Source organism: Phymastichus coffea, unplaced genomic scaffold (genome assembly GCF_024137745.1).
Source record: "Phymastichus coffea isolate CEN01 unplaced genomic scaffold, Cenicafe_Pcof_1.1 PCOF00012, whole genome shotgun sequence".
Lineage (NCBI taxonomy): Eukaryota > Metazoa > Arthropoda > Insecta > Hymenoptera > Eulophidae > Phymastichus > Phymastichus coffea.
In genome coordinates this window covers 1,301,336-1,324,977 of record NW_026706823.1, presented here as the reverse complement: position 1 = coordinate 1,324,977, position 23,642 = coordinate 1,301,336, and the positions used below count along the sequence as shown (strand labels likewise).

At 40.4% G+C, this 23,642-nt stretch overlaps 1 protein-coding gene across 1 annotated transcript in view; it reads left to right on the top strand.

Annotated features, from left to right (window-relative positions):
• LOC131672542 (major facilitator superfamily domain-containing protein 6) overlaps nucleotides 1-23,642 on the top strand; it is a 671,294-nt gene that overhangs the window by 529,205 nt on the left and 118,447 nt on the right. Inside the window, exons 7-8 of the mRNA XM_058949841.1 lie at nucleotides 18,053-18,322; nucleotides 18,388-18,646. Of these exons, the coding sequence (XP_058805824.1) occupies nucleotides 18,053-18,322; nucleotides 18,388-18,646 (529 nt within the window). The remainder of the gene's footprint in view (nucleotides 1-18,052; nucleotides 18,323-18,387; nucleotides 18,647-23,642) is intronic.

The window sequence follows — 23,642 nt, the reverse complement described above, 5'->3', positions numbered from 1 at the left end:
CGCCCTCATCGACCTGGACACGGGTCCCGCCGTTGAAGGGGTGGTACATGCCGCCTTGCACCCCCATAAGTGCCCGAAGAGAAGGGGGGACGAAATAGGTAACGAAGGAATTCGGCACGCGATCAGACGGAACGCGCGCGACAGAATTTGAACCAGTGAAGCACCGACCAACATAGTGTCCGTCCGCTTACGCTACCGCATCGATCGATTCACGTGCCCTTGTCAACTGTACGCCTGATCAACAATTACCGAGAGTGCCAGATAGCCGTGTCAGCTGCCTCCAAGGAGCCATCCAGCTACCAGCTTAAGGCCAAGCAGTGTGTGTGTGTGAGGCTTCGCCATCGAGGGCGAAACCACTCCGTGCGCGCATTCGCGACCCGCGAAAGAAACAATAAAAACAGTTCCGCTCTGTGCGAGGTATTTGTGACTTCTCCGATCGCCTGCAAGTATAAGGTAAGCTGGCCAGCTTAATCTCGCGACCGCGGTGATCTAATTTATGAATAATCTAATTGCGTGCATATAACAGCGTTTCTATTAATAAGGAACAGCGAGCGTACCGGCAAAGCGTGTTGTCGACGAGCGAGCGTGCATGTAAACAAACGCGCGGGCCGACCTTTTGTAAATTTTGAGGAATAATAAAGGATACCATTCATATTACTAACAAGTATTTTTCGATCCGCTTTTACCTCATAGCTTCCACTCATTTTAATATAGGTTATTAACGATTATTGGTTGACTGACGCATACTTTCTCGTGCTCTCCCGGATAAGTAGTGAGCATTGACAATTACGCGTGTCCTTTTAATATAATCGCGCGAATATAATAATTAAACGGTTTTACCCCGTTACAATATAAACGGGTTGCATATCATTGCGGTTAACGTAGTGAACAAACATTAAAATTCGATTTGATTGTGGTTAACGAAGTAAACCAAGATTAAAATTCTATCATAATAGTTTTTCCCTATTTAGTAAAATGGGCCGATAACATACGTAAAATTTGAATTCATTCTTAGAATTGATCCATCACATTATGCTTTCGAGATATCCTAACGTAAACGTGCTAAAGCCTAAAAGCTAGATTTTTACCTATATTCAACGTTATGTGACATCGTGAATAAATTTCATTTCCAGAAATGGACTATACACTATAAAGAAGTACTCCTACCCATCAAAATCCACTTTACATATCAGGAATACATTTTTTTTCATCGAGATGCTTGGAGATTCCCCGTGGGATTAAAGAGTGGCTCAGCAAGTGGAGTTGATCACAGGTATTCAGGGGGTAAACGAGTGGGGTTAATCGAGGGGTATGCGAGTAGGGTTAATCAAGGGATGAGGTTTATCAGGTGGTATGTGAGTGGAGTTGATCAGGGGCTGATGTTGATCAGGTGGTATGTGAGTGGGGCTAATCAGGGGGTTAATCAGGAAGTTGATTAGGGAGTATACGTATGGAGTTAATCACTGGCTGTTCAGGAGATATACCGGAACGCTTTAGTTTGTTCGTTTTATTTTTGAAAAGATAGATCGTTTTTTTAATTTTCTTTGTGATCCGTTTTTTAATTCGGATGGTAAAATTATATACTCTAAATACAGTTTCACCCCTGTACAATGTATGGCTGGTGACCCCCAGTGACAAAATCTGTATGGTTACATTCCTCTTTTATATAGATTTTTTCAAATTTTTTTGTCGAAAAATAGTCATAAATATCGAAAATATTGCTGTATTAAAGGTGTTGGAGATGGCTTTTGAGGGTGGTTTATGACCCTAAATTCCTTGTCGAGCACAACAACAGTATAATTCTCTTATTAATTTTTAAGCGTCATAGCAAATGAAAAATCAGCGAAATTGCTGAGTGACAACTATTCATATAGTAATAGTAATGTTTAGAGGTGGTTCACCCTCCAAATATTGAATAACGAAGAAACTCCGAAGCTAATCGATATTATTTTATCATTTTCTAGATGAAAATTTATTTTTTAATTGTTATGGTGATTTCGTTCTTTCAAAAATGTTGTTCTTTCCCTTTACGTCGTAGGGGTTGCAACCCCCAGAAACAAAACTTATGTTATGTTATATTCACATCTGTCATGTTCTATGTTATATTCACTTTGTTATAAAGAATTTTTCAAATTTTTTGTTGTCGAAAAATATTGATATAAACCGAAGATACTGCTGTAATGGTGTTTTAGAGGTAGCTTTTGAGGGTGATCTTCAGTCCTTACATTTATTTTCCTACACTCCAAGTGTTATTGTCGAGCCCACTTTTAAAGATCATAGCATATGGAAAATCAGCAAAATTAGTGATCGACAACTATTATAACGGGGTTTTGGCTAACCCGCCGTTATAATCGAGAGGATAGATTAATTGACAGCTCGGCTTAATCAGTTACTAATGCCACGGGGCTAGTACGCTGGTGCATGTGTGGCCAAGGCTTTCAACCAGCCGTAATGTCAAGCAGCCTCGTGGCCCGCGTAGAGCGTCGCAGGTAGCGGTGGCTGGAAAGCGCGAAAAGTAGTGACGAGCGCAGAGAATTCGCCAAGGATTGGGAGTGGGAGTCGGGCGCAAAGTCAAAGAAACGCAGAGAATACGAAGGATAAAGATAATTTATATAAATTATTAAGGAGGCTTTAGAGTCATAACGACTGGACTTGACCACTCGCTCGTAGATCTCCGGATGATTCCCATCTTTAACATTTTGTGCACCTGAGCGTGCATCTCGTCCTCTATTTTCTTAGATACTGGGTAGTACTTTTGTTTTATGGGGCGCGTGCTGGTGAGGTCTATGTCATGCGCGATCCATCCTGTGCAGTCTAACTGTTCACCGGAGGGCTCCGGGAGCAACTCGTGCATGACTTTTTCTATCTCTGCTCTCTGCTCGTCCGTGAAATCTTCGATCCCCAGCGAAGCTAAGGCCATTGCCTCCTCAGATTTCTCCGACGAGAGAACTGCGGGCACGCCTTCTTCGCAGCCATCGAATATCAGCTTATTTGCTTTTGGACACAAATAAGCCGAAAAGGCGCGTTTGAAGTCGGCGCCAAGGGTGCACTCTGTGTCGACTTCTTTTAGAATGAGAGCATCGATAATATGATTCACCCCCCCCCCGATCGTGAAGGGTAACTTTACGCCACCAACAATGGGCACGTAATGACTATCTACCGCTCTTGCCCCAGAGCCCACGTACCGATGTACACGCCTATTTAAGGCTGCAGCCATCGAAATGGCACTCGGGCCGAGGACAGTACGGGAAGCTCCGGTATCCCAGAGACCTCTAAACTTATAGTCGCCAACATTTACTGTCAGCCACCACCTAGGTGACTTATCGATCAGGGCGCTTGAGACAGTACCTCCATCGCCGGCTGGCTGCACGTCGGAAGGGCTAACCGGGGCTAGCATTGGGTCGCCCACCGTGTTGCACAGCGCCTGCGCTACTCCTGTCACGCCACTGACTTCAAAGGTCCGGATGATAGGGGGAGCCGTCTGGACCTCGCTTACTGGCTCCCGCTGGCGTTTTTTGGTTCTTCTTGATTCTTCTGCGTGGGTGAGCATTCAGGACAGGTAAACTTAGTGTAGCCTGGCCAACTGCACTCCCAGCAGAAAACCTTGTCAGCGTCAGGACCAGATTCCTTATCTTTGTTTCTATCTGATTTGGGAACGACCTTCAGAGCACGACTGCCCGATGGCCGTCCCTCGCCTCCCCGGCCGCCTCGGCCGCGGCCACCGTAGCTACCACGAGACGGGTTACCACTTGGACCGTTCCGCGATTTTTTTTTCGCCGCCTCTGATTTTTCACCAGAGTTCTCGGTATTTGCCGAGGAGGTCGGAGGCCTGTTGAGGCCAAATTCCTTGGCCTTCTTATCAAAAAATTTAGACACTAGCTTCTCCAGCTCGGCTTCGTGAGCTGGGAATGCCTTGTCGTTCAAAGACGACAGGTTCACTGGCCTGGCCTTAGCAGATTTGGTCCGTGGCTTATAAGCCGCTTCGGGCCACATACTTTGGTCTGCCGCAGGCAGTGGCTTCCACTGTCCCTGTTCATCGTTTTCGGTCTCTTGGGCCCGGGTCAGTAGCAGCTGCACGTCAGTGAGATTGTCCCTGAAGTATTTTAACTTCTTCTTGAGTGGAGGGAGCATATTGTCAATGATGAGATTGATTTGATCCCGAATGCCCCAAGGCGGATCCATCCTTCTTAGTATGGTGAGTAGCGAGACTGCGTATTCCAGTACTGGTTCATCGGCGCCTTGGGTGCGCAAGTGAGCCTCGACCGTCATAGTCCTTTTATTTCTTTTGGACTTGCTGTAAACAATGAGAGTCGCTCCCTTGAAATCGGCGAACGTGGACCATGCAGGCCTCATGGCACGATACCAAAAGAGAGCTGACTTCTCGAATAAGGGGGTCATAGAATCGAGTAACTCCTCGTCCGCTACTTTATCTAATCGTTTGTTGTCCTCTATCCTCTCTAGGAACTCCTCAATACTAAGGCCTTCGCCTCCGGAAAATTTGATTTTCCATTCTCTGACTGTTTTTCCTAGATGTTTGCTAGGAAGAAAGCGAGACAAAGAGTTAAATGTCGTGGCCTCTGTGCCATTAGCAGGCGCGCCTCTTGGCCCTAGCTGTGTCGGCGGCACTGGTGTAGCGCTGGGCAAGTCCCCCCTCCCCCAGCACGAGCTTACGGGTGTGAGCGAGCTTGCGTAAGAGGGCCCAGGGACGCTAGAAGGGGCCGACGAAAAGTTTGGCGACGGCTGTGATGCAGTCGCCGATGAAGGTTTAGTTGTCGAATGAAAGATCGGCGCTTGAGGATCGAGAGACAACGGCATGTTATATTTCTCCGAGCCGTTGAGCTGGTTTGATACATCGTAATAGTTTAATTCGAATGTATCCGCGAATTGAACATTTTTATTTTGGTAGGCATCTAATCTAGCTTGCTCTGCAGCTTGTTGTCGGGTTGTGGCCACTACTTGTTTTAACTGCTCTTGCAGCTCTTTATTGAGTGCGGCTTCACTCTCTTTTTCTTTTTGTAGCCTGGCTAGGTTAGCTTGTAACCCAGCAGCTAGATTTTTGTAGTAAGTGGTCAATGCCTTTAAATTCTCTCTTTCGATATCCTGAGCTTCTATATGCCTCTGGGCCTCAGCCTCTTTCCGCCAAGTTCTGTTTAACTCGCGCGCGATGGCCAGGGAGGCATATTCTACTGCACCGTTTGGCAAGCCTATTCGTATTGTCTTGCTGTGTTCTGTTAAAGAAGTCGTCATTGCATGCGTGTAAGTCGGTACATATGTCGAACCCGGCGCGCCTGTCCTAAAGATCACTTTTTGCGCGCTGTGTGATGCTGCGATTGCCGGGTCGGCTAAAGCATTGCGTTCGTACGGGCCGATAGTCTGTGTTGTCGTTGATTCCTGTTGCTGGATCGTATCTGTTACGTTGTGTGTCGCATTCGCGCCTAAAGTGAATGACATATCGTGTTGTATGCCTGTCGGCGAACTTGTCCGGATATTCTCTCGAGCGCTATTGCCCGTCTCGAGCTTTGAATTTTCAAAAGGCTCGAGAAGTTCATTCGCCTCTATGGCCGCGCGCAAGTCCGCGCGAACTTCTTTTGGCAGGGCCTCTGACTCGAAGAATATACGAGTGAGGTGTTCACGTCTTTCGTATGCCATATTTTCGTCCTGGTTTTCAATCGCTACAAAATCTTCTGCGGTATAATCGCCGTTCAGTCTACGATACAAGCGGTTCGCGCGCTCGAATAGTGTACCGTTTGTGTGTAGTTCCAGTTGAGTTAGCATACAATCCACGTCCGTGCTAGAAAGGTCTTTTATCCACTTGCAAATTTTTTCGTCAATTTGTTCTTTAAATATTGTTAATTCGCTCAGCGACCAATTGGAGGCCATTATTATAAAATAGAGTTATGCTATTTGGAACAAATAAACAAAGCAGAATAAGACAAAAAAAAAGGACGAAAAAGGCAATGCCAAAATGACGTGGATTTTATAAGTCAACTAGACTACACGGTACAGTCAGTATAACAAAAAAAAACTAATGCGCAGGAAATTTTATACTTGAACGCACTCGTAACAACAACAAAAGTAGAGAACGAAGGAGAGGAAAAAAAAACGAAAATGACAACAAGTTGCTTTTAGAAAGACAACAAAAGTCTTACTGTTGTAAAAGTTGAGCGCTGCGACTTACAAACTATACCTGTTATGTGTGTATACGTATGTATATATATACACACATAACCGTGCGCACGCTGCGTGAATTGACTGGCCGGCGGACGAAATTCGGTAGAGTCGTTTATCGTACTCTACTCGTAATTCGGCCAAGCCTTGAGGACGTACGACTGAAATTTTCAGTATATAAAATTTCGTTTTTAAATGCCTCAAGGCCAAGCTCGGAGCTTATGGGTGTCGCGCGGCGTATATGCTTCGCTCCGTATTTACTGCTTTGCGCGGCCTGGCTCTCGCGTATAAACAAAGGGGGGAAGGCGCGCACGTTATTGTTGTCCGCGCTGAGTTTCGAATTCCAGAGGCGCTGGAATTCTCGAAAAATGTCCGCGCTCACATAGATTTCCTCTCGTCGCACTATTTGCGACACAAAGAAAAGTTGCCAAATCAGAGGTTGGGCGCCAATATAACGGGGTTTTGGCTAACCCGCCATTATAATCGAGAGGATAGATTAATTGACAGCTCGGCTTAATTAGTTACTAATGCCACGGGGCTAGTACGCTGGTGCATATGTGGCCAAACCTTTCAACCAGCCGCAATGTCAAGCAGCCTCGTGGCCCGCGTAGAGCGTCGCAGGAAGCGGTGGCTGGAAAGCGCGAAAAGTAGTGGCGAGCGCAGAGAATTCGCCAAGGATTGGGAGTGGGAGTCGGGCGCAAAGTCAAAGAAACGCAGAGAATACGAAGTATAAAGATAATTTTTATAAATTATTAAGGAGAAAGCGTACAGTAGTAAATCGGTAAAGATAGAGAGAGAAGCGAGCGGGCAAGCGAGAGAGAGCTAATCGAGCCGGTACTTACAATGAGGCGTCAATGGCCAGGCCCTCCGTGCGGTAAACGCTCGCTCGCTGAACAGCGTTCCCGGACGCCGGTTGCAGTGGTGACGAAATGTGGGCTACCTAGCACTACGTCCTTGCACGCACACACCGTCGTGTCAAGGTGTCGCACCACTGCACGCACTCGCGAATAATCTAAGGCAATGCCGGGTCGGAAGTCCGAATCCGCAAAAAGGCAAATCCTTTAGCACGCGCTCAAACACATGTCGCCCGTGTTACGTCAGCCAGTCAATTGCCGCGGGAGGCGTCCCCACTCTTTCATCGCGCTTTTCGGCAGCGCGACCACACGCATACACGCATACACGCGGACGTGACTCTCCCTGCTTGTAGGCTCGTTAGTATACATGCCGGGCTCTCTCTCTTACCTTACACTTCGAAGTTGTCGGCTGCTGCAGGCTGCTGTATAATATAGTATGAATTCAAATATAGTATAAGTATATGAATTGTGTACATGCATGCGTGGGAAGAGAGAGACATAACGAATGAATTAAATTCGTTATACTATTCATATAGTATTAATAGCGTTTAGGGGTAGTTCTCCCTCGAAATACATAAAAAAGGCCGAAATACGTCAATTTTATTTTATCATTTCTTAGATGAAAATTTATTTTTCAATTTTTTTATAATAATTTTGTAATTATGTACACGAAAAAACTACTAAAAAATGTAGTTGTTCCTCTGTACATTCTAGGGGTTGCAACCTCCCGAGTCCAAAACTATGCGGTTTAGTTATTTATTAATTAGAAAATTTTTTCCATTTTCTTTCATCAAAAAAGGTTCATTACAACCAAAGTTACTGCTGTTACTGTTTTTAGGGCTGATTTTTGAGATTGGTTTTCACCCCCTAGACAGCTTTTTCCGCCGATAAAAAAAATGTCTATATTATTTTTTTATAAAGTATACCATATCTTAATTGCAACAAAATTGAAGGCGGACAGTTGGGAATGTTCCCTTCTAAGCCTTTTTTCATGAGATTGTAACTTTTGTCATTGGTGGGTTCAATAATATAATTTTTCATATCATCTGAAATAACTGGATAGGACTGAATCCACAAATTTTTATTTTTAAACGTTCCTCAATAATAATTCATTTTGAAGTTTGCTATCATTCTTTTTCTCCCTGCTTACTAATTCTTACAAGTGTTCATTTTCCAATTATTTTAATTGTCTGTATATGTTTTAGAAATTTTTTTATATGAATGTTGAGCTAACACATTTTCAATGTCAGTGCCTGATCAATATTGTCATTCAATTCTCCATCATAAGATTTTTCATCCGACTCTCCAGAATCATCTGCATTCGATATGTCAATAAATTCGTTATAATTATTATTAGTATCATCGAACTCAAAATGTTCGTCATGATGAGAAGAACATCTCTTCCGTTTTTGAGGCATTTGACAAGGTTTTATTTCTTAATTTTACTCTTATTCGCCTGAGACAGAGCTCAGATTTCGAACTAAATTTATATCAAGAGCCAAAATAGATTTAGTGAATGAATCGATTAAATCGATAAGATCCATTTTCAAGTGAATGAGTTTATCGAATCACTATAATTTCTTTTAGAAAATAAGGAAATTTCTTATTTTTATCGTAATAATTAACAATTCGTTTGGATGGAAAACTGTATACTTTTTTTTGTCACATTAGTCATACCATTAGTCGAATTTTAAAACGTGAAACCTCTCTATAAGATTAAATTAATTTACGAGGGGGGGTGGGGGGGTCAATAAGTCTTTACAAAAAAAAGGAAAAAAAGTTTTGCGTATGTAATGTTTTTTATTTTTTAATATAATCTCTTTGAAGGTTGATACATTTTATTAAACGGCCTTCCAGTTCTTTTAAGCCGTCGGAAAAATATGATTTCTGAAAACCCTCAAAATAGGCATTTGTTTCAGTGATTACTTCTTCATTCAACGTGAATCGGTGTCCGGCAAGCCATTTTTTGAGGTTAAGAAATAAGAAAAAGTCGCTGGGAGCCAAATCCGGCGAATATGGTGGATGGTCAATTAATTCGAACTTTCAATCGTTAATTTTTGCCATCGAAACTGCACACGTGTGAACTCGAGCATTGTCTTGAAGAAAGAGGTATTTTTTTTTCAAGTGAGGACGTTTTTCTCTGATTTTTTCTTTCATCTAACCTAATAATGACGCATAATATTGTCCAGTGATCGTCTGGCCCTTTACCAAGTAGTCGATGTAGATGATTCCATACGCATCCCAGAAAACCGTGGCCATAATCTGGCCAGCTCACTTTACTTTATTTGTGATAATAAATAATACATCTTTGCCTTCTTTCGGGTCGGTTCTCTTGCGGTAATCCAATATTTGGACTGTTCTTTGGTTTCAGGAGTGTATTGGTGTACCCATGTTTCGTCTACAGTTACGAGTTGACGCCAAAAGTCTTCCGAATTACGACGTATGCATGCCAAAAAAGCCTCAGAGGTGACCACGCGGGTTCGTTTATTTTCAACAGTGAGCAAACGCGGTACCCATCTTGATATTTTTTTTATCCCCAATTTTTCATGCAAAATTGAAATGATTGTACGGTTTGATACCCCTGTGGCCTCGACTAACTCTCGCAATTTTAATCTTCTATCACTCAACGCCATATCGTGGATTTTCTTGACCATTTCGGGCGTACTCACTTCTACGGGGCGTCCTGAACGAGGTTCATCTTTTATTGTTGTACGGCTGCGTTTAAATTCATTTACCCAGTTATAAACAGCCTTAAATACAGGGACAGATTTGCCATGAACGGCGTTCAATTCAACTGTGATTTTTTTTGGTGTAAAGCCTTTCAAATTAAAATACTATATTTTATCACCCCTCAAAACTCTGTTTTTTTCATTTTTCAAATAAATCAATAACTTTTTGTTCAACCAACGCTCACAAAAAAAACGACTTACTGAATCGAGCTGAAACTTTGTACGATATCTAGTTAGTAGTATTGCTTGCCAAAAATATCATAATTTAAGCGTGACGAGCGCCATCTCTTGAATTTTGTAAAGACTTATAGACCCCCGCCCCCTCGTAGTAGATCAAATAATCACTTTTGACTTACGCTATGAAAATTAGACCAAGTAAAAATCGAATAACTTTATTTAGCCATACATATCAAGCGTTGAGGAATGTGCAGCGATCGTAAAATACTCGTATGAATTCAGAACTTTACGATTTTCTTTTCGAAGAATCAGCGCTCTTAAATCAAAAAATTACTAGCGACATTTTTTATCACAAATTCTACATAAAATACGAAAATATTTTTATCATTAGCATATTATCAAATTTTCAATAGTCGACTATATATTTGATCCGCCATTTTAAATTTCCTAATACTCATTGGATTTTCATATAATATGCCGAGAAACATGGGAACATTTAATTTAATCAATGTTCAACAATTTGCATCAACGACAATCTTTAATAAACCCGGTATTTTCCAAGCTCTACGGGCGCCATATTGAATCCGCTATTAATTCGGTCATTATATATACTAGAATATGTCTGTACATAACTTATCAATCAAACTCTGACAATTTCATCAACAAAATTTCGCGTTTTATCAAATGATCATAGAAGTGTTGTGAAAAAACAAGCATTTTTCCAAATTTCCATACCATTTTGGAAAAGATAAAACATAAGCAGTTGGACCAAAAAATTTTGTTCATGAATACAACTATTTTATTCAGCTTTGTTCATAGTTTGAAACAAATCAATATGCTTAATCCATTTAAAAAATAAAAATAAAAAGTTTCTTTTCAAATTTTCGATACTTTTTGCATAAAATCCACCATATTTGTTTCCCGGTACACGGTAACGTAATTTTGACTACAAAAATCGAAAGAGGAGACCCAAAAACATTAAGTATATAAGGTTTAGTCACGTTACATTCCCTTTGTCGCTGTGGGATTAAGGGCCAAAATATTATAAGTTAAAATATCTGCGATTTCAAAGTTAAATTCAAAAAGTAGTTATATAAAGGAAAGTTTGAATGTTCTATCAAAGTTAATAAAAATTGCGAAGAGCTATCTAAAACCTAAAAAGAATTTCGAAAGATTTTTAACGTTTATTGACCGAAATAGACTTTGGATTAATAATTTAATAAAAGGGTTTTTTTAATGTAATGATTAAATGCCATTTATTGCAGTAAGTAATTTTTGATATCAATAAATTTATATTTTTACATTGTTTCCATGGATAAAATTGTTTGAGGCGAGCAATTTTCTGTAAAAAAACATACGATAGGAAGAAAGACACAGTTTTTATCACCGTCTCTGTCGTAATGACTTGTTTGCATCTTCAATACACTATCAAAGGAGCTTTGTACGTGGAATTAGCGGGCAACTCTAGCGTAGCCATATCTAGACCCGCACAAATGCAAGTCTCCTTGACAGAGTCTTACTAATTTTGAACTTTGAGATAAGCTTCCTTAGCTATGATATTCCATTTCTTTTTCTTCAAGAAAAGATAAATTTAAAAAGAAAAATATTTCCCGTCGTCACACTATTCTAAAAAAATTGATGAATCAGAAAAACCACCAGACGTTATATGTTTAAAATATACAGGGTGTCCAAAAAGTAACGATACACCTGAGAAATTTTCTAAGCCGGTTATTTTTTTAACCGGGTGAAGGTTGTTCTTGAAGTAACTTTTTACGAGGAATCCGATGGTAACCTTGGATTTGACCTTGAATCTCATTTTCAAGGTTATTTTGAGGTCAACCTCATTTTTTTAAATGGAAACCCCTATTTTTTATGGCGGAATCGGAAAGAGCGGAAAATTTTACGTCCAGATATGTATTGAGGTATGAGGTTGAGGTAACCCCTAGAAGTCAACTAGAGGTCAAAGTATGAATTCTTAAAAATCTCTCGAATTCAGTGGTTAAACAAAACAAACAAAAGGATAACCCCAGGTAACTTTCAACGGTGCTCTTTAATTTGTCCTTGAACCTCATTTTCAAGGTTATTTTGAGGTCAACCTCATTTTTTTTAATGGGTACCCCCTTTTTTTTATGGCGGAATTCAAAAAAGTGAAGACTCTCACGTATGGATGAGTTGAGGTTTGAGGTTAATGTGACCTCTAGGGGTCAGATGAAGGTCAAACTGTGGCATTGTAATAGTACCGGGATTTTAGTGGTACAAGGAAGCAAATAAAGGTCATGGAAACCCCCATTTTCGACAGCGGCAATCGAAAGAGCGGAAAATTTCACATCCAAATATCTACTTAGATCATAAGTCAAGGGCGAACTTAAAGTTTAAGGTCAGTCGAAGGTCATCCAAACTTAAAGACGCCCTAAAATTTTTTAAAGTTTTTTTCATAATGGAGAAGGGTATTTATTTAGTAATTGCCCATCGGAGATCCGTAACCTTGAATTTAACCTTCAACCTCATTATCAAGGTTTTTTCAAGATCAATTTTTTTTACTTTTAGCGTTACCCAGGAACAACGACGTGGACATAGTAAAATCTGTCCCCTCGGGGTGCTTTATTTTCGTGAGTTCCCCTCGCCTCTCACGATCGGGGTGCTTGATTTTCGTGAGTTCCCCTGGCCTCTCACGTATGATTTATCTTACATCAGCGCATCTTATTTTAAGTGCTCGAATTGTTCACCGTTCACTTCTTGACAGTAAGCTAATCGGTGGTAAAAAGCATCAACAGCATTTTGGATCATTTCAGTGGGAATGAGAGCTGATTCGTCTATGATCCTTTGACATAATTCGTCCAAGTTTTGGGGTTTAGTTTTGTATACCCGATCCTTTAGATAACCCCAATAGAAATAATCTAAAGGCGTCAAATCGGGGGACCTAGCTGGCCATTCAATTGTGCCTCTCCTTCCTATTCACCGATTATCAAACACCTCATCTAAGTAAATTCGAACGTCTCGTCCATAGTGAGCTGCAGCACCATCCTGCTGATACCATGTATTTTCGAAGTTGTCTCCGACTATTTCTCTAATTGCTGGAACTATTTGATTACGAAGCATCTCTTCATAATTTTGAGCGTTTAAGTTACCATCAATAAAGAATGGCCCTATGATTCGATTATTCACTATTCCAGCCCTAACATTCAACTTCTGCGGATATTGCGATTTATCTTCTCGCATCCAGTGTGGATTTTCCGCAGCCCAGTACCTGCAATTATGTCGATTTAATGTTCCGTCAAGTTGAAAAGTTGCTTCATCAGAGAAAACTATGTTTGATGGAAGATTTGGATTTTCAATTATGCGTGCCATCATATCTTCACAAAACTCAACACGACGATCGAAATCGTCTTCATTCAACTTGTGAACCAGGTGTACGTTAAACGGATGGAATTTTGCTGTTTTTAAAATGATATGTACGGACGATGTACTTATGTCATGCTCTTGAGCAACTCTGCGGATGGAATTATGTGGATTTTCAGTGAATGATAATAGAACATTTAATAAATTCTCTTCATTTGTTGCTGAGCGTGGTCTGCCTGACTTAGGTAGATTTCTGACATGGCCAAAATTTACAAACCTTGAAATAGTATTCTGAACAGTAGACACAGCAATTGGAGTTCTATTAACCCGAAATGTCTCATTAAAAAGATTTCTCACTGCCCTGTAAGATCTTTCTACTCCACCCCAGCCTCTCATCATAAGAAGTGATATTCTTTCTCGTTCAGTGAGGCATTCCATTTTAAGTCAGCGAATCGAAATTTACTTAAAAATCAATCAGAATTAAAAACAAAAAGTTTGCAACCCAAATAAATGTTTTCAAAAAATGAAAATTATAATTTGAGTACTTTTACAAAAAAGTTCTACTACAGTCCGACTAATGCACTAATGCTTTATGGAGATTTTCGAATGGTAAAATCTTTTCAAATATGTTGCTTTTTTAAATATTAATTTTTGAAAATGCAATTGTCCCGAAGAATAAGCTCAAAATGATAAAGTTAGGCATAGTACATTTCCTAAGGATAGAACCAAGTGAAATTGTTAGTGGATTATCAATGAATAGGTATGGGATAGTAACCTTAAAAAGTTTAACCGGCTCATCAAGTTATTAAGAAAATAAGCGTAAAAAAACATTGTTGATAGGCGAGGGGAACTCACGAAAATCAAGCATCCCGATCGTGAGAGGCGAGGGGAACTCACGAAAATAAAGCACCCCAAAGGGACAGATTTTACTACGTCCACGTCGTTGTTCCTGGGTAACGCTAAAAGTAAAAAAAATTGATCTTGAAAAAACCTTGATAATGAGGTTGAAGGTTAAATTCAAGGTCACGGATCTCCGATGGGCAATTACTAAATAAATACTCTTCTCCATTATGAAAAAAACTTTAAAAAATTTTAGGGCGTCTTTAAGTTTGGATGGCCTTCGACTGATCTTAAACTTTAAGTTCGCCCTTGACTTATGATCTAAGTAGATATTTGGATGTGAAATTTTCCGCTCTTTCGATTGTCGCTGTCGAAAATGGGGGTTTCCATGACCTTTATTTGCTTCCTTGTACCACTAAAATCCCGGTACTATTACAAAGCCACAGTTTGACCTTCATCTGACCCCTAGAGGTCACATTAACCTCAAACCTCAACTCATCCATACGTGAGTCTTCACTTTTTTCGATTCCGCCATAAAAAATAGGGGTACCCATTAAAAAAAATGAGGTTGACCTCAAAATAACCTTGAAAATGAGGTTCAAGGACAAATTAAAGAGCACCGTTGAAAGTTACCTGGGGTTATCCTTTTGTTTGTTTTGTTTAACCACTGAATTCGCGAGATTTTTAAGAATTCTTACTTTGACCTCTAGTTGACCTCTAGGGGTTACCTCAACCTCATACCTCAATACATATCTGGACGTAAAATTTTTCGCTCTTTCCGATTCCGCCATAAAAAATAGGGGTTTCCATTTAAAAAAATGAGGTTGACTTCAAAATAACCTTGAAAATGAGGTTCAAGGTCAAATCCAAGGTTACCATCGGATTCCTCGTAAAAAGTTACTTCAAGAACAGCCTTCACCCGGTTAAAAAAATAACCGGCTTAGAAAATTTCTCAGGTGTATCGTTACTTTTTGGACACCCTGTATGTATGTATTAAAAAATTTGGCTAACATTGTGATAAACTTTTCGGCAAAGAATATAAACTTTCTTATAATGTAAGTTGTAATGATGAACGTTATATTCGCGCACTCATGTCGTCGGTGTGACTGCCCGCGGGGGCAACACCTGCTGGCTATGAAGTTAGAGCATGCGTTGCGTACGCGTTGATGTACATAAGAGAAACCGGCCTTGTTCACGAACCACTCTAGTTCCGAACTCTCGAACTTCGACGTCGGACGAACACAGAAGCTATTGTTTGTGTTATCTCCTTAAAAAAAAGAAAGGTATCCTGAGCGAGCTCCAGACGCGAGAAACTGAGCACACTGAGAACAGCCACCTTTAAATATACCAGCCGTCATAGGAAGCGCAGGAGTACCCTTCTTTCGTGATTGAAAAAACCTGAGCGACGGCGAAAACGTGGATATTGCGAGGCAACCTGGCCAGCTTTGCACAATACAGGCGTGTGATCCGTAATCGTCTTACGTGTGTCATACAAGGTATAACCCGAAATGGATCGCCAGCCGATCTCACGCAAATTCGGAAACCGCGACGGCTTAATTGTGCGCGAGTTATAATACATCCGTAGACAAACGATCGCAGCGTGCACGTGGCCGCGAACAAGATGGTGGCATTTGCATCTGTCACGTGCTAGTAATTATTATCACTGCGCAGGCCTTAATTTATAAATGAATCGTAGAATAATAAAAAATACCGTTGTGATAATTAAGAACGACTTATGTCAATCATTGACTGACCCTTCAGAAGCGCCCATTGTCATACTCGTATGTTCGTTTCTGCCTTCGCTTTTGCGTCCATTTTCAGTTAGCGGAATTTAGCTGTACTTCAGAGCGAGGCTGAAGCTGCCCAGTAAAAGTAACGGCAGCAATAAACGGGGACTTCACCCGGAAGTAAGGGCACACGCCCAAGATAAAGTCGCGGTACAAGGTTCGACGCAAAGGAAGCCTTTGCGATTGCCACAGAAGGCAGCCCTGAGTAAGCGCACGGAGCGCCGCTCAAGTGTGCACCATTGCGCACAGCACGGCAACGCTTGCGCAACCCGCGCTGATGCATACGCATATGTAACTCCGTTATAAATTATTTATAAATTTAACAAATTATGTAGATTTGAATATCAGTATAATAGAGTATAAATCAGTAACTTGACATAAACGTGCAATATTTTTTTATATTCTTATACTTTAAGAAACTGAATGCAGGCTTAGGACTATACAGTAAACAAGCATTTATAGCTATGCATCACGATTTTAATGTAACATAGGCTAAATATAAAGTTAAGTTTAACCATCTTAATTATGAGCTTGATAAACTGAATTATTATAGGTTGATTAATATAATTTATATTATTTATAAATATTCTATAAATAATCATAGTACGTTAACCAATATTTCGATTTTTTTATTATTATTGTTCATGAACGTTATGTATTTATAAAGCAATAACGATATATTAATTACAAAGTTAAATATAAATACTATTTAAAATTTTCTCATTAATAAGATTACGTTCTTTGTGTGGGGAATGGATATTAAAAAAATATCAAGTGAACTAGAAAATAATAACTTTACATCAAATATATATTTTTGTCATTATTCATTCTAAAAATAAAAAATATTATACTTAATTAAAGAAGAGACGACCAATCTTAAAAAAAAATCGCATGTGACAGGGCTATAGCGATGCTCGCTGGCCCTGTGTGCGGCACTCTCCTCGCGTGAACGCAGCGACCAAGTGTACGCTATATAACGACTACATACTTGTGTCGTTGCAGGATCTGGAGAGAGGAGCGCAACGATCGGCGAGGTGTCGCCGTGAGTGCGAGTGAGAGCGAGAAGAGCGAGAGAGAGAGAGAGAAAGACTACAACATTATCCTGCTTAATTAAACAACTACGAACAATTGCGCAAAATTTTTTTGGGCCTCTTTTAGTGCTACATATTCCCGTACCTGGCGCAGCACTGTGATTGGCTACCGCCAGCGTGCAGTGCCTTGGGTCAGCTACTCCCGAAAGCGTGCAGTGCCGTAGGTTCGACTGTAGTACATATTTATTATAATGCTAAAATTATCGTTTTAATCAATATTGAAATACATGAGTATACATGGAGAAATACATGGAGTGTATATATACTGAAGTACCTGAAGGGGCCCATATTAACAAATTTTAATGGGTGATTTGAATTCATTTAATTGTCTTCAATTTTGTCTCCAATTTTCGCCAACAATTACTACGCACGTATAAATGCTGTGTGTATGTACGAGTACCAGGCATGCCCTGTGCGGTTTTCTGAGGAATTTCATTGTGATGCTAGTGTGCACTGATAATTTTCGACATAATTCGCATATTTGGTTTTGAATCGACGTGGATTCAGATATGATCAAATTTCAACGACTTTTTATACAATTTGATCTTAAAATACTTTTGAACCTACTATGCTAGGATTAAACTGATGATGGATTTCGATTGAGTGTGTCAAAATACACGAGGAAATATTTTTATTGTTTTTGATACAGATTACTTTTTCCTTTGTATCACTGTGTTTTATGTATATTCATAAATATAAAATATATGAAATTATCGATTTCTTCTTAACTATCAATTTTTATCTTTTCTAAAAGATGTATGATATTGTCATTATTACTCAAGACTATAAACATGTAGAAAACTACGTTTTTTAAAACTTCTGGTTCGAATCAGTTTGATACTCGTAAATCAACTTTACCATTTATGTTGTATAAGAATATCTATATGCTTGAAAATATACAGTTTTCAATTTTAAGTTCTATTTTTGAAATTAATATAATTAATTATTCGAACACAATTTAAAATTACTTTAAGCTAGCGTAGTAAATTTTAGCAACTAAATATTCTTTGTATTTAAAATAAAAATAACCAATTTTATGAATTCAAAATATTTTTTTCATGATCCAGACAAAAATTTTTGCACAAACAACTCGTGAGATTCCAGAATGGATTACAGTAATGAAACAATTCAAAGATTTGAAATGTGCTTCATTTCTATTTGTCGCTTGGTTTATGGGATTTGGCATAGGACTTATATTTACATTCTTATTTTGGCATCTTCAAGATTATGGAGGAACACCTACGCTATTTGGCGTAGCATCAGTCATAAATCATATTTCTGAAATATTTGCTTACTTCTTCAGTTTCAAACTTATTCGTCAAATGGGACATGTTAAGGTAATAAATTTTGTTTGACGTAAACGTGATTTTCCTCATTTATAAAAAATTTTGTGTGATTATAGGTATTATGTCTTGGGTTGGGAGGTAATGTTTTACGGTTTCTTTATATATCTTGGTTAAAAAATCCATGGTGGGTTTTACCATTCGAATTCATGCAAGGCATCACACATGCTGCCGTATGGGCTGCGTGTTGTAGTTATATTGCTCACAATACTCCAATGCCATTACGACCAAGCGCACAGGGAGTACTGCAAGGATTGCACCATGGACTAGGTCGTGGATGCGGTGCTGTTATCGGGGGATTATTCGTAGCCTTGTATGGTGAGTATAATAAAAAGGCTACAAAATTATTTATAGTGAATTTTCTTTGCAATATACGGGGTGTCCCACGTTAACTTGGATAGCAGGGTACCCCAAAACTTTTCAAAATATTCGAAAAATGTTTCAAATAAAAGTTGTGTGGTTCAAAGGAGTTCAACTCAGGATGACCTCAAACTTAACCTTGAACTTTAGTTTCAAGGTCACTTCAAGTTCAACTTTGTTTTTTTAAATCCGAATCCAGGCTCAAAAAAAGGGACCCCTATTTTTGAACCTGGATTCGGATAGAGCGGGAAATTCTACCTTTATATGATATATTATGCGTGGAATCCGGAAGACCATTCAAGATCATTTCAAGGTCAACTATGTTTTTTGAGCTTGCATACTGTGATATAAGTCATTTTTACTACATTGCAAACGTGTGTTGGGCTGTTTGTTGGTTCGCTTTGACCTAAGCAGCCGAGGGGTCTAACTCACAACTGGCTGCTTACCTCAGTAACAAGTAACTCACTAGCGCAAAATCCCTCAAGTTAAGTTTAGCACTTAAGCCTTCCCACTAGCTACAAGGTCTTATAGCCCCTAGGAAAAGTTGTGTGTGTGCATCGATATATGATTTATCTAAGTACGGCAAGATCATGTAGAGATCCAACCAATCAAGGCAACATTGTGTATAGATCCAATCAGTCAAGGCAAGATCTTGTAAATATACACAAATTTAATTATAAATTAAATGTTCAAGTTAAGTGTCCACCATTATTCTCCAAATACAACTGTAATAGCCGGCGAAAGTTTTGCTGCACAATTGTAAATATTTCAGGAGTTATCGCTCCACAAAACCCTTCTAATTGTATTCATCATATCCAATGGTGTTCTTGAAGGTTCATTAAGAACAAAATTTTTTACATATCCCCACAAAAAGAAATCATGGAGCTCAAATCCGATTACTTAGGAGGCTACGCTATTGGTCCAGCCCGCCCTATCCATCGATCTGGAAAATGCTGATTTAAAAACGCTCGTACGATACGAGGATAGTGAGCAGGAGCACCATCTTGTTGAAACCATAAATTTAATCTAAATGCAAGTAAAATATTCTCAAAGTATCCTGACAAATTATTCTGAAGAAATGCAAAATAGATTATTGGACCATCAATAATCCGTTTAAATGTTATACCTATTCAAACTCCCATTACTATTGAATGTAGCTTCATTGCTGTGACAAACATTCCAAAAGAAATCGGTATTTTCATCCAACATGTCAAGAGCCCACCACCAAAATTGTATCCTGAGTACATGATCTTCAGGGCTTGATTCGTGTACTAAATTAATGTAAGAAGGATGGTATCGTACAGATCTTAATAATCTATGAGCTGTAGTTCTGGTGATTCCTTTTTGGCTTTTCAATTTGCCGCATACTAATATGTGGATGTATAAACGTTAGAATGGTAAGTAACCTCGGATCGTTATTATTTTGGAGTCTATTTCTTCATCTTCGATGATGCAGTGGATTATTCCGTGATCTTCTTTTAATGTTTATCACTTCTTGATGGGAAGAATGGTGCCGGTTGGAATATTTTTCGGCGTAGGTCAGTACAGTGAGTCTGTCATTCCTATTGCATTCACCTGTCCTCATGAGTATGTCAACTACTTCATTGGGAGTGTAGTTAGCCATTCTGCATACATACAGAAGCATTCTATAACATAAATTGATTTTAGTAATTCTGTATGAATAGTAATCAATAAAACATACTTATCCTGGAAATACCGTAAATTGCGACACTTAACACAAAACTCTTGAGTAATTATGCAGGCATTCGATCGACGTATCTTGAAGATACTAAACTCATAAGGTCCTCTAATACATAGAGAACTCTGGAATTGGAAAATTGTTTGTCTAAATCATACGCAAGTGAAAGATTTTTTAATTGATAAATTTTGTAATAATGGAAAGAAGGGAAATAGTGAGATATGGAAATCCACTTAATTTGAATTATATTCAGCAACGTTTCGTCAGTACTGTTCAGGCTTTATTAACAGAAAAACAACAAATTATTAACATATGACAGGGTTGATAGCGATGTTCGCTAGCCCTGTGCGCGGCACTCTCCTCGCACGGATGTAGCGGTCGAGCGTGGCTATGGGTGACATAGCATTCACGCGCTTGTGTCGTTGTAGGACCTGGAGAGGGGAGAGCGCGGCCAGCAGAGAAGAACGCGAAAGGGAGCGAGAGCACGAAGAGCAAACGAGGAGAGGAGCAAACGAGAACGCGGAAACCGCGGTTCGCGTCGCGAGAATTAGGAGAGCGCTGGAAGTATTGAGAGCAGTGGAAGACTGACCGTACGTTAATCAGGTCACGGCACGAGATAAGTTAGACGACGCGCCAAGGGAAAGCAAGTCCAGGACGAGCAAGAGAGAGTCGTTGTGTGTCGAATCTTCGGCTCCTGTTGAGCAGCCCCCACAGTGATTAAGATTAGACGTTCGAGAAGCCGATCCCGGCCGCCAGCTGCCAACCAGCTGTCGCCGGTAGTCCAGCGATCACCGCTACTAGCAGGACTGCGATTTCGGCGACGCCGCCTCTCTACCAGCGAGTCGCGGGAGGAAATACCCGGTGGGTCTGATTCTGTTTGTTCTGCGCTCTCCCTCTCTGACGTGCCAGCTCTCGTGCGGCGCAACGCCGCGAATTGAATTTTCGCGCGTGCTAGTTGAGCGAATCCGCTCCTAAAGTATTGTGCACTTGTCGCGTACGATAGTTGAGCTACTACGCTCCTATTCCCCGCCTACTGTCGCGTTCCGTGGATTAAGCGAGCGCGCTCACAATCGTGATTTGTAAGATTCCGTAGTTGTAATTTCGTTGGCGTAAGTAAAGGGATCGCCTTTCTGTATTTATTTGATTTCTTCTATTCACCTTTTTCGTTATCGCGGTAGATTCGCGCCCGCGGAAGTTAGCGCCGGCTTTCTTTACCGAAAAAGGACCCTTAAATAACTCACAGGAGGCACAGTAGTAGCGCACTCAGCAGTGGCGAGAGCGGTTGGTCGAAATCGCGTTTTCTTTGTGTCAGAGGCGGTGCGGTACTTTGGTTGACCTCTACATTTTTGGCGAGTTCGCTGAGCGGCGGTTAAGTACCGCTGAGACGCTGACAGGATCTAGGATTATATTTTAAAAGTGAAATTTCTTTGTCATTATGTCGTCAACACGCTAGGCTCAAGTTACGCCAGAGTCCGAACGTTCCGAGAAGGGCAACAGCAAGAGTCGCTTTGGTTACATTGCGCGATTAGCGCTAGTAATTTGAAATTGAGTCTGGAGTTCGAGGCGACGAGGCGAGCCTGGTGTTTTGGCTAATGTGCATGATTTGTGAGTATTGTGGATGTCTGTATTGTGCGATTAAAGCGTGTGATTTGTATCATTGCCTCTGGCCGCATGGATTTAAGTTTACGTGGTCTAAGCGATCTGTCGAGCGGCGACCAAGATTTTGTGTTGCGTGTTCGCACCAAACTCATCGCTGCTAAGAGACTTAGTGTGCTCGCGGATAACTGTTGCGAGTCGCACAACAAATTATCAGCGGGTTTGTACACTGGACTAGGTGTATAAGACGATGCCTCTAGCAAGGTCACCGAAAAAGCCGAAGCCAGGCGAGTCGCGCGCGCGACCGAAAACCTTTAGGCGACGAGTTATGAAGACGCCGGAGATAAAGGAATTATGGGAGCGCGTGTTAGAGACATGTTTAAACGATCTGCTAATATGGATGGCGGCCCGGGGCCTAGCGACAGAGGGAACAACAGCAACCATGCAGGATAGGGCATTTCGCGTATTTCTATTTAGCGGTCGGGGACTTGGTTTTGAGACGCGCGCATAAGTTGTCAAGCGTGAGCGCGAGTAGAAATGCCAAATTGGATCCGAGATTCATATGTCCGTATAAGATTTTGCGTGTAGTTTCACCAGGAGTTTACATTTTAACCACGGATAATAAGAAGCAGGTGACAATGGCTCACATGTCTGAACTTAAGAGGTACGAGGTGTGTTCAAAAAATAACGAGAATTTTCGTTTTATGAAAAAAATATTTATTTATTCATCTACATTAATGTTGTCGCCTTCAAAGTAGTCCCCTTCGGATACAATACACTTATGCCAACGCTTTTTCCAATCCTCGAAACACTTTTGAAACTCGATCTTTGTAATAGCTTTTAGCTCTTTCAGCGATTCGCTTTTAATGTCATCTATGCTTGTAAAACGACGACCTTTTAATGTTCTCTTTATTTTTGGAAATAGAAAAAAGTCACATGGAGCCATATCTGGCGAATATGGAGGCTGAGACATCGTTACAGTTTCGTTTTTGGCCAAAAATTCACGAACAAGCAATGATGTGTGAGCAGGCGCATTATCGTGGTGCAAAAGCCATGAATTGTTTTGCCACAAATCCGGGCGTTTTTTTCGGATTGCTTCACGCAAACGACGTTGAACTTGTAGGTAGTACTGCTTATTGATTGTTTGACCTTGTGGCAAGAATTCATAATGCACTATGCCATTAAAATCGAAGAACACAGTGAGCATAACCTTCACATTCGACCGCACTTGTCGAGCCTTTTTCGGTCTTGGCGATCCAGAATGCCTCCACTGGGACGATTGAGCCTTAGTTTCGACATCATATCCGTAAACCCATGTTTCGTCACCTGTTATAACACGTTTTAGTAGTTCTGCATCGTTATTGACTTCATTTAGCGACTCCTGAGCAACTTCCATTCGCCGCTGTTTTTGTTCGAAATTCAACAATTTTGGAACGAATTTTGCTGCCACACGTTTCATACCCAAAACATTCGAAAAAATTTAATTGCATGAGCCAACTGATATGCCAACATCATCAGCGACTTCTCTGATTGTGATTCGGCGATCGTTCATAACCATTTCTTTCACTTTTTTCACGTTTTCATCGGTTGTTGATGTGCTTGGGCGTCCGGGTCGTTCGTCATCTTCAACGTTTTCGTGGCCATCTTGGAAACGCTTAT